At 41.6% G+C, this 12,462-nt stretch overlaps 1 protein-coding gene across 1 annotated transcript; it reads right to left on the bottom strand.

The window, feature by feature from the left end:
* Positions 1–918: 918 nt before the first annotated feature.
* Positions 919–1,551, bottom strand: nppal (natriuretic peptide A-like). The gene is made up of 2 exons (XM_041800368.1): positions 1,468–1,551; positions 919–1,233 (listed from the first exon to the last, which is right to left on the bottom strand). Exons 1-2 carry the CDS (start codon positions 1,549–1,551, stop codon positions 919–921), a joined length of 399 nt encoding a protein of 132 aa, XP_041656302.1.
* Between the last annotated feature and the right edge of the window lie 10,911 nt (positions 1,552–12,462).

The following is a 12,462-nucleotide window of genomic DNA, read 5'->3' as shown; positions in this document are numbered from 1 at the left end:
TGCGTAAAATGATATTTTGGATAATTTCTTTGTGCGTAAAAGTTAGACACGCAACCTAAAAAACAACTGAATTTTTGACATCAAATGACAGACATTCATTTTGTTGATTATCCTACAGCATCTCTGATGATTTTTGCAGAAACCCTGCTTTCACAAGCTTCATTATCTGGCTGTTTCCTTTTTCCTTTGTTCCTCAGACACGGATCCTTCCCATGAACTCTGAAACCTTTCATTCTAAAAGGAAATTTTCATCCATTGTCGGTTTAGAATTGCTGCATCCCATGATTTCATTCACAGCTTCCCACCTCATCATGGTTCAGAGAAAGAAGACGCTCTTTTGGTTCTTTCTCACGTCATTGGACGCGTTAAAAATGTTTTTTCAGAAACATCTGAATTTCAGCATTAGTGGTTTCATTATCAACGCTTTTCCTGGATTTCTTTTAGATGTGAGAGTGATAATTGAGCAAATAAAAGTATTTTTAATCAGTAAATACTCGTGCGTTAAACAACGATTTGGAACATTACTCCGTGCGTAAAACTTGGTCACGTAACCTAACGGTCTACTGAATAGTTTCCTTCACATTCAAATACTAAAAGAATAAAAGGATCTTCCTTTAGTGTCCTTGGCTCTTACCTTCAGCATCCTGAAGGAGAAGATCCTGCTGAATTGTCCTGAATATTTAGAATGACTGCTATCAGTGCTTATTCTTGGTTGTTTTTGAGATTTAAGTATGATTCTTTACAAACAAAAATAGTTTCCTCCGTAAACGGTCATGCGTAAAACAATAATTTGGAACATGACTCATGCGTAAAAGTTTGACACGCAGCCCATAACCCTGCCACATCTTTTCCTTTACATGAAAATATTCAACTAGAAGTCTAAAAATCATCTTCTACAGGTTCCCTGGCCTCTTACCTTCAGCATCCCAGCCCGCTGAAGGAGCCGATCCTCTCAAGCCGCACGCCGAAGCAGCTCCTCAGCCCGCCCTTCTTGTACCTGCTCCAGGAGCGCTTGGAGGTCCGCATCAGGTCTTTAAAGAGCCGTGCGAGGACGTTTTCTTTGGCAGCCTGCAGCGCTGAGTTTGTGGGGTCTGAGGAGTCCCATGGATGCTCATCTGGAGCTCCGAACAGAGACTTATCTGTGTTTGCATCCTTCACCTCAGCCTCCATCTCCTCATCTGAGGAGTAAAACGGCGCGTTACTGAGCTCCTCTTCTAGAAGCTGCTTCAAAGTCTGCGGAGAAAATGGAAACATGTAAACTTTAGTTTGTTCATTTTAAGAGCTAAAGTTTATTTTAAGTGTATTAAGTGCAAGTTTAAGATCTAAATTAGACTATTTTAAGCATTAAAGTTCCTGTTTTCATACATGCTGTACTCATAATTGAGAAACATGACATTTTCAAGCCTCTTTAATGTTTGAATGGTTGCATAAAGAAGTTGCATGCCCTATTTCTGAAGGTGAACTCACCTGTAGGTCAGAAACAGGTTTGGCTCCTACAAAATTTAACAACAGAAGCAAAGAAAAGCAGCAGACGCAGATATTTGCGTTCATCTTCCTCTGCAGCAGGTGTTTGATTTCGGCTGGCGCGCGCCTCAGGTTCGTCCCTGCTCCTTTGTCCAGCGCTGCCCAGGTGCCAGCCTTTATACCTGAGGTGATGACGTCACGAGGCCTGAGGTGTGACTAATGCTGCCACACGTGGGAGTCAGGAGGCTAACCGGAGAGTAAACCAGAGGTGCTGGAGGTGTCTATGACGCGCTCAGGCTCCTGTAGGGGAGACTTTGGTGATCTCAGGTAGTGAAAAGGAAACTTAACAGCCTTTATTAACTTGGTTTTCTAGTCAGTTTTACCTTTTCTCAAGAGGATTTGCATTAAAACAGCAATCAACCAGGATATCTATAGGAGGAAGTCTCTTTTTAACTGCTAAGTTGTATAAAGTTTTGTGCAGAGCAGGGTCAGCAGGATGACATCTCTTTTTAGTGAACAAGATCCTGTTTAACAATCAACAGAGGAATGACGTCACCATCAATGTTTAACATAGTCATTCAGCAAACACCAGAAACTGAAGATCAGCTGAAACTTTTATCCCCCTGATGCTGATCTCAGTCCGTAAAAACACTTTTCCTTGTTCTTTTCTAACCTGGCATGACAGATGGATTTGTTTCACACATCCATCTGGGAAACCTCTCATAGACAGCGTTTGGGAAAGGGCAGAGCCTTTGAAAAAACACTCGAAGGGTGATTGGATGAATCTTTACGGGCCAATCAGAGCAACCAAACATGTGACATAGCATTAAAACAACTCACTGCTGCTCTTTGTTCTTCTTTAAATGAAGAAATGTCATCAAGTTGTGATAAAACTGGCGCTTTAGCAGCATCCACGCTAAGCTCTTCCTCCATAACTGCACCGGCTTCTTGGTGCTGCTTGCTTATGTCACAACTCCACTGCGCCCGAAGGAACTGCCCTTCGTCGCTGATTGGTCCTGTCACTTTCTAACCGGGCCCAAACGGTTCAGCTTTGCAAGATGGATTCACCAGTGAGAAACCAGAAACGGGCAAATCCATCTGCTTCGCAAGGTTAGGTGTTTGCCAGATGAACTGTTTGACCTTTCCATGGCATGGGATCTATTTTGGGGCAACATCCCCCAGACCAGGGGTCATCAAGAACATTTGAACGAGGGCCAGATGTAGTCTTGACAGAGTCTCTGGGAGCCGGACTTCCATCCATCCATTCTCTATACTGCTTATCCCACTGGGGGTCACAGGGGGCTGGATTCTATCCCAGCTGTCATTGGGTGAGAGGCGGGGTACACCCTGGACCGGTCGCCAGTCAATCACATGGCTGACAATAGAGACAGACAACCAGGCACGCTCACACCTATGAGCAATTTAGAGTCACCAGTTAACCTAGTGAGCGTGTTTTTGGTGGTGGGAGGAAGTCGGAGTACCCGCAGAGAACCCACACATGCACGGGGAGAACATGGAAACTCTGCACTGAAAGGCCGGGAGGCGAACCAGGAACCCTCTTGCTGTGAGGCTACAGCGCTAACTCCTGCACCACTGCCGTGTCGCCCACGGCCAGACTTCCATATAGAAAAATTAAATCAATACTTTGTTCTGATTAACATATTGTTTGATCAGTATTTGTATTTTATTTACCAGTGAGAGCTGCCCCTATCTATAATGCCGTAGACCAGAAGGAGACAGACCTGCCCAAAGACTTGGCTGGGCTCCTGAAAATCCCAGAGAATGGGCCCCCAACAATTATGAGCTCATGTTTCAAACCTTTCACTACTTCACTGCTTCCTTCTGCCATTTCTGCAACATTTTGTGCCACTTTAAACCCATTTTTCATACTTTTTGCCCTTTTTTTGGCCTCTTAAACTCATTTAAACCACTTTTCTTGCCTGTCATGTCCCTCCTTTATCCATTTTGTCACCTTTTTTTTGTCGATTTTTGCCACTTTAATTACTTTTTCTCAATTTTTGCCACATTTAACCCATTTTTCTATATATATATTTCCCCCCTTTTCCTCTAATTCTAATGTTTTGCCGCATTTTAACCTCTTTTCACCACTTTTCCTGCAAGTTTTTGTCCCTTTGTGCCACTCCGCAACCCATTTGGATCCTATCACCCATTTTTGCCACTCTCTAACTCCTTTTCACCACTTTAACCCGCCATTTTTGCACGTTTTAACACATTTTTTAAAAATATTTACTAATAACGGCTGACAAGTGAATTTCTGTAACAGATCCCGTGTGAAGTCATTCTAAAACTATTTCAGTATTTATTGCTTTGGGGTGGATTTAACAGCTGCAAACATTTAAAGCCAAAAGACACTCTTAAAACCACAACATTTTCTTTTCCTGCTCTTTGAGGTTAGTAATCTTCTGGGGGCCAGACAGGAAGCTTTGGGGGCCTGATCTGGCCCCCGGGCCGCCAGTTGATTATCAGTGCCCTAGACAGTGTTTGAGAAAGGACAAGCCTTAAAAAAAACAAAACAAAACAAAAAAATAAACGGGGAGGTAAATGGATATTCCATTCATCACAGCAGAAAAACATATGAGACATATGAGAACTCAACAATCAGCCGTCCAGGATCGTTCACAGTCAGTGGAGCCAGTCGGTAAATTAAACTCTAACTGAAGAGAAGAGAAAAAAACATTTTACAACAAGAAATGTGTTCAGTATGGTACTTTGCTCTTCCTCTAATAAAGAAATGTCCAGTTCTGGTCAAACGGCTGCTGTAGCTGCATCCATTGGAGTAAGGCTGCTGGAACAAAAAAAATAAGAATATTTAAAAAGTCATTAATATTCTAAATCTCAAGTGACTATTCAATTGTGTTTTAAAAATATTTTTACTGATTATAATCATTCTGGAGTCTCTCTCCTCTCTCCTTGACCTCTACTTCCCCCGTATGTAGGTGTAGGAACCAAATGTTTCGTCACATGACACGTGACATGATGAACAATAAAGTTTTCACACCACAACACAGAGACGCAGCAATGGCCGCCACTGGGGATGTTTATCCAATAATACCCAACTGCAGCCGCGGGTACCGTACAAACCACGCTCCCTACAAAACACGCCCCCTTCTGCAATTTGCTTAGTTTAAGGTTAACTTAGATTAGTTTAGCTTTATGTCAGGTTTAGCATTTTAATTTCCACTGGTTAGATTTAGGGGTGGCTCATTGGGGTAGATGTATATTTTAATTAATGATCTTCCTGGGGTTAGGTTTAGCTTTTAAATAGGCCTTGTTTTTTATGGAGCGTGGTTTGTAACGGCCGTGGCTGCAGCTAGACCCTTCTCTGTCTATCGCCATGGTGGAGCACACACTGGCGGTGATGTGGCATGTGAGGCTTCGCTACATCAAGAGCTGCTGATGTACGAGAGTAAAACTGCGACACCCACCAACAGTAACCCACTGTCTGGTGGAAAACGTTCCAGTCCAGGTATCCTCTCCCGTCCCAGCTGGCACGCCGTTACCTGTGCATCCCAGGCACCTCTGGAGAGGGTTTTCTCCACAGCTGGGTGAACAAATACGCTCTGTTCTTGATTCAGACGTGGATCGCCTCGTGTTTTTAGGTAAAAACATGCAGGAACAAGATAGTACCAACATTTTTAAAATGTTTTGTTCATCATAAACATGATGTCACCACCACCATAAGCAGCGCATTTTGATTTATTTTTGTTTGCCATTTAATTTCTAACCCATTTGTTCATTTTAAAATTGACCTCAGTACCAAAAATACCCGTTAAAGGCCTCTGAATGGTGCAGGGTGCTGTTTGCACTAAAAAGTTCATAAAAATTAACATGAACTACTTTTGCTTTTAGCTCATTATTTCTTCATTGTAATCTGTGATGTAATCTTCTAGTACAGTGGTTTTCAAACTTTTTCACCCAAGGCAAACCTAAGATTAGGCCAAAATTTAAAGGCACACCATATTTAAATCAATGCAAAATAGACTTTTCACATAATGTTACAGTCAAGGTGGACTATGAGGGGAGATAAAGGGGAGAGCTTTCTGGGGCCCAGCCAGCTGGGGGATCATGGAGATGGCAAAAGTGGGCAAAAGGTGGCTAAACAAAGTCAGAAATGGGTGAAAATTGGTAAAAATAATAATAATAATAATAATAAAAGTCCCAAAATAATGGACTGAAATTAGCAAAAACTTGTTGAAAATCTAAAAACAGTGGTAAAATGGGTTACATGTGATAAAAAGGGCAAAATTGGGTGAAAATAGGCAAAAAGGTTGCAAAATAGATCAAAGGTGATAGAAAGGGGTTAAATGTGATGGGAAAAACAGCAAACATGGCAAAGTTGGGCAAAAAGTGGCGAAAATGGGTCAAAATAGTAATAAGAAGTGGCAAAAATACGTAGAAAAATGGTTTAACTTGGTTAAAAATAGCATGAATTAATAATTTCAACACCAATTTCAACCCAATAATAGCTGCCATGCTTTTCAGCTCTTAATGAGGTAGCTGTTAGCCAGGATGCTCACACCAATGCTACTGATCCAACACACACACACACACACACACTGATATCATCAATAAATCCCAACTGGGGAGGTCCCATTCTCTGGGGTTTTTCAGGGGTCCTGATCCGTGGACGGGCCTGGTTACAGTACTTGCCATGAAGTTGAATTAATACAATTGTGCAATTTCCCACGGCACCTAGACTACACGCTGATTAAAGCAACTCAACACTTGACATGCATAATAAAAATGTGCATAAATATTTAAATATAATTTGAAATCTGTATAAAATAATAAATGAAATTCTAATGGGACTGTAGATAAACATTGACAGCCCTACACTGGAGTTAGAAGCAGGAAAGTGGGTATTTTAAGTGGGGGTCCTCCTCCTACTAAACTTTAAACAGAGGAGTCATTACCTTCAATCTGACTGGATTTGAACAAGTTTTGGTGCTTTAAATTTCTAAGAATAAAACACAAAATGATGATGAAGACAGCGATTACTGTTAAGTGTGCGTTATTATTGTTAGAATTAGTATTATTAACTGACTGAAATTTCTGTGTTAGACTTTGTGAGTAGAGGTGCTCTCTGGAGGATCCTGGAGCTCTGCTCAGCTGATGTCTGCCTCATGTTCTGGTCCAGAGAGCGCTGTGAAGTTTGGTGGCTCTGCTCTCTTCTTTCCAGCTGATTCTGGGGTGAGGCAGGGGTGCGTCTTAGCCCCTATACTCTTCAGTACCTGTATGGACTGGATAATGGGGAGGGTAACAGGGGCAGAGAACTGTGATGATGTCCACATCACTGATCTGGACTTTGCTGATGATGCTGTGATCTTTGAGGAGACTGTAGATGTCTTTGTGAGGAGGCTGAAGCATTGGGAATGCACGTCTCCTGGACCAAAACAAAGATCCAGACATTCATGGAAGCCTTGGATGCTGCCATCAAATCTGTGTCTGCGTCTGTGAGAGTGGGGAGGTTGTGGAGCAGCTCATCTACCTTGGCAGTGTAATCCATCGGTCTGCTGACTGCGAGGCTTACCTCAAGCATAGACTTAGACCTGCACATGGAGAGATGGGTTCAAAGTCAGGGTCAGGGTTAGCTGCCTGATACAGGATTGGCAGCGGCACTTCTACAGACACCTGGCATGCTTTTCAGGGCCTCACCCAGCTCAGGACCTGGTGAGCTGGACCAGGCCTCAGAGGTAGCATGGAGAATACCTGGATGGCCATCAGGAGGCCAGAGAAGCACAGGACCAAGGCTGATGTGGTGAAGTACTGAACTGGCTCCCATACCTGACCTGACCTCAGTGCCCTCTTAGAAGTAGCTCAAGTCTTTATTATTTTGGCCTCTGCTCTTCAAACATCCTGAGTCCACCACAGATCACCAGTATCTCTGAAGTTTGCCTAAAATGTAAATCTAACAAGCAGGGGCTGACTGCAGCTGTCGTTGTCTCTGCCTCCTTCCTCTGGATCCCTCTGAGGATCTGATTCGTGCACCTGCAGAGTCCAGGTCTGATGCGGTGGAGGCTGTGTAAATGAAGATTCAGCTGAGGTGCATGCATGTGTCTCTGCACTTGTTTGTACTCGCTCTCCCATCATGCCCCCTTCCTCCCACTCCGCTGCCCCGCTGCCTTCCAGACAAGCACCGGGGGTAAATGATGAGCGATTATCCCTGGACCCGGTGAGGCAGAGCTGGCGGTGTGGAGGAGGACCGAGGCTAATTGACATTTTAGCAGCTCCTCGTCTGGAGAGCTATCACATGAAATTGACTCAACCCTCAGGGCACCGCTGAACCTTCAGCTGGATTTGTCTCACGTAAAGATTCTCAGAACTCGTGTCGGTCTTTAAACACTGAGAAATTTAACAGTGAAGTCAAAAACACCAACAGATTTTAGACTTATGGACCTGGAGTTTTATTTTAGCCGCTCTTTAGACAGACCTGTAGCCGTCTAAGTCTTAAGAATGCCAGTGAACACCAGTTAGCACGGTCACACAATAAACCAGAACACCAGGAGAGCATCTAAAGCACTGATCATCAACTGGTGGCCGGGGCCCATATCAGGCCCCCAAAGCTTTCTGTCTGGCCCCAGAAGATCATTAAATTCAGAAAAGGGAGATGCTGGCTCTAAATATCTGCAGCTGTTAAATCCACCCCAAAAACAATTCATATTGAAATAGTTTGAGAATGACTTAATGATTTTTATGGAAATGCCATTATTAGTAAAAAAAAATTCAAATAGGGTTAAAGTTGGCAGAAATGTTGGAAAAATGGAAATGAAGTGGTGAAGAGGGGTTAAAATGGGGTAAAAATGGTAAAAAAAATAAATGGAAAAGAAGTATCAAAGTTGGGTTAAAAGTGGCAAAAAGTACAAAATAGCAATGAAAATAGTTTAAAATCTGGCAAAAATACAAGAAAAGTTGGAAAAATGGATAAAAGAGTGGCATGAGGGGATTAAAAAATGCAGGGAAAGTGATTTGAAAAGAGTTAAAGAATAGCAAAAAATTTGGTTGAAGTATCCAAAAGGGGTAAAAAGTGGCAAAATATAGCAAAAATATCCTGGCAAAGTAGTGAAAAGAGGTTAAAGAGTGGCACATAGGGGCGACAATTAACAAGAAAGTTTCGAAAAGGGTTTAAATAGTGGCAAAATGGGTGAAAAGTGGCAAAAATGATGTAAAAAAGTAATGAAAAGGGGTTAAAAGGTGGCAAAAATATAAGAAAAGTGGCAAAAAAATGAATGAAAGAGTGACGCCAAGGGAATAAAACATGCAGGAAAAGTGATTCAAAAAGGGTTAAAGAATGTCAAAAAATGGGTTAAAGAGGCAAAAAGTATCAAAAAAGGGGTTAAAAGTGTCAAAAATGAGCTAATACTGGTGCTAAATCTCAATTAGGGAGGCCAATTCTGTGGACAGGCCTGTCTAATAATGTTAATCAGACCAAAATGTTTATCTAACTTTTAATTATTTGAAAGTCCGGCCCCCAGAGTCTGCCGAGACTAGATCTACCCTTAAACTATTTAGGATAACTTGCCACACCCTGAGGGGAATCCTGGGACAAAAAAATCAGAGAATTACTGTGACAATTAAACACGTGGCTTAAGAAGGGTGTGGGTCTTTTTTTTTTTTTTTTTTTTTTATTGGTCGTCTACTTGAAGGGCCACTAAAAATGACCTCAGGGGCCTGATCCGGCCAAGTGGATCACCTGGCTCTAAACCAGTGATACTCAACGTCTGACTCCAGAGCTACATGTGGCTATATTGTGATGATTTGTGGCTCTTTAATGTCTTAATTTTAAATATTATTCCCCTGAAAACCTTTAAAAGCTGAACTTTTTTGCCCTTTTTTCAATTTTTTTTTTTGCCATTTTTCACCCATTTAAGCCACCTTTTGCCATTAAATACCACTTTTTTCCTACTTTTTGTTTTTTCCCATTTTAACACTTTTTTTTGCAACTTTTTGCCCTTTTGCCACTTTTATCCCATCTTTGCCCCTTTTCACAATTTTTTCTCCCATTTTTCACCCATTTCAGCTACCTTTAGCCATTAAATTCCACTTGTTTCCTACTTTTTTGCCCGTTATTACTACTTCTTTTTGCCACTTTATCCCATTTTTGCCACTTTTCACCCATTTAAGCTATCTTTTGCATTAAATACCTTTTTCCCCCCTACTTTTTTGTCCATTTTGAAGTTTTTTGCAACTTTTTACCTATTTTTTGCCACTTTTCACCCATTTTTGCCCCTTTTCACCATTTTTTTAACCACTTTTCACCTGTTGCAGCTACCTTTTGCTACTAAGTACCTCTTGTTTCCTATTTTTTGCCCGTTTTTGCCATTTTTCAACTGCTTGTTGCCCATTTTAGTCATTTTTTGCCACATTTGGACCATTTTATGTCACCTATAACTCATTTTTGTCACTTCTCACCCATTTTTTTGCCACTTTCTGATCCCTTTTCCACTTTTCCTCCCCATTTTCACCCATTTTTACTGCTTTTTGACCATTTTTGCCACCTCTAACTTATTTTTATTGCTACTTCAAGCTGTCTCTGCTTCACCACTTAGATTGTGGCTCTTGCAAAGGTGCAAAGGTGTTTTTCTTTGGTTGAGCAGGGTTGAGTAACACTGATCTAAACTGTTAACACAAACCCAAGTTTTAAAATTAAATGATTCTTCAGTCAAAATCAAACAATTACATACAAACTCTTTTCTGAGCTCAGAATCAAATTCAGTTTTTACTCAACAAACACAGCAGTGAAAATTAAAACACTACTGAGATGGAATAACACTCTACAGCAGTCAGGGATCGCTGCAGGAAAACAAAATATTTTTGAGGAAATGGAACGTAATTTAGAGGGAAAGTGGAGCTCATCACAATAAATGACTCAGTTACTGGAAATGAATTCAACTTTTCTAAAAGACATAATCAAAAACTTTTACAGACCTGAGCAAACAAAAACACACACACACTCCTCACACTGTTGTCTGCACTTTAATGACGAAGAGTTCCTCAGACCTTCATCAGGCTGACTCCTCATCAGCAGGAGTGTATCTGTTTTGTTTTTTTTTACTGGTTTTCATCAATTCTTTATGAACTATGCAGATTTTTTCACCATTAGTTCATCACCCCTCCATTGAGCTGCTTCCAGCACAGCTGGTTTTATTTACAGATTTAACCAATCAGATTTGAGCCTGTGTTATTTCCAGGACTTGAGCATGTAGAGTTTTTCCAGCCCTTTCTCTCCACCTTCACACTGATGGCAGACGCTGCTGTAGAGAACTGGCCATCAATAAAGGTTCTTTATAGTCACATGGCACTGCATGAACGTCCGCTGGTGGTCAGGAAGTGGGAGCAGCCATCAGGAATGAATGGGAATGGGAACATTGATCCCTCCACTTCAGATAAAAGGATTTTTCCCACAGTTTAAGAGCTTTACCTGGCATGGAGGTGATCAATATCACATCCCTCGGTCCTGTAGACCTCCTAGCATCGTCTATCCGGATAAAGAGAGACCAGAGACTAGGGGAGTCTAGTACTGAGCTAAGAGAACCTATGGACATGGACAAAAGTATTAGCATACCTGGAATTTTTCCAGATAGTACACCATTTCTCCCAGAAAATGTTGCAATTACAAATGTTTTTGTATACATGTATTTATGTGCATTGAAACAACACAAAAAAAACAGAAGAAAAAAGCCAGAATTTACATAATTTTACACAATATTTAAAAATGGGTCAGAGCAAAATTATTGTCACCCTCAACTTAATATTTGGTTGCACACCCTTGGGGAAAAATAACTAAAACCAATCACTTCCTATAACCATCAACAAGCTTCTTACACCTCTCAGCTGGAATTTTGGACCACTCTTCTTGCTCCTTGCAACAGCAGTTTTGAGATCTCTCCATAGGTGTTCAATGGGATTTAGATCTGGACTCATTGCTGGACACTTCAGAACTCTCCAGCGCTTTGTCTTCAACCATTTCTTGGTGTTTTTTGAGGTATGTTTGGGGTCATTGTCCTGCTGGAACACCCATGACCTCTGACCCAGACCCAGCTTTTTGACACTAGGCCCTTCATTGCGGCCCAAAATCTTTTGATAGTCTCCAGATTTCATGATTCCTTCCACCCAGTCAAGGCACCCAGTGCCAGAGACAGCAAAACAACCCCAAAACATCCTTGACGCTCCACCATGTTTGACTGTAGGTACTGTGTTCTTTTCTTTGTAGGCCTCATTCTGTTTTCTGTAAACAGTAGAATGACGTGCTTTTCCAAAAAGCTCTACCTTAGTCTCCTCTGTCCACAAAATGTTCTCCCAGAAGGATTGAGGCTTACTCAGGTACATTTTTGCAAACTCAAGTCTGGATTTTTTTTTTGTCTCTATAGGCGTTTTTATACAGAGATTCCCAATAAAGGCAAAAGGAATACCCGTCTCTGTTCTGCAACGAGCAATTCACACAAAGGTGTAACAGAGCCATCCACACCGAGCTTACACACACACCCCATGACCCGTAATCAGATGGCAGCTGCTGCCCGAGCTGCTGCTTTCAATGAAACTTGAAACTCTGGATTTCTCGGTTCAAAACTTTGTATTTTCTAAATGAAATACGGAGGAAATAACACGAACATTCATTTTGATCAATTAGATCCAATAGACTTTTTTTCCTCCATGTTTCTGAGTTGGAGGTCTGACTTTAAGCAGTGTCACAGCGCACGTATTTACGTCAGAGGTCGTAAACTTCAGAGTACTGAGCTCACTTGAACACATCATGGAACTTTTCAGACGCTGCTGTGAGCAGAGATGTGTCTGCTCTCTCCTCTCCTGTCCAGAGTGTGATCAGCTCTCTAACCTCACAGTCTCTCCAGTTAATCCACATTATTCTTTGTTTTATCCCGCTGTTGTTTTCTCCACTGAAATACCGCTCGATTAAACCGCACTGGTTTTTAAATCTCCCGTTTATGGAGACAGCAGCGCACACTCACTGTTGCAGAATGC

This window comes from Cheilinus undulatus, linkage group 11, assembly GCF_018320785.1.
Source record: "Cheilinus undulatus linkage group 11, ASM1832078v1, whole genome shotgun sequence".
In the NCBI taxonomy this organism is placed as follows: domain Eukaryota; kingdom Metazoa; phylum Chordata; class Actinopteri; order Labriformes; family Labridae; genus Cheilinus; species Cheilinus undulatus.
Note: the sequence above shows the minus strand (reverse complement) of the source record. Positions and strands in the feature narration are given on the sequence as shown.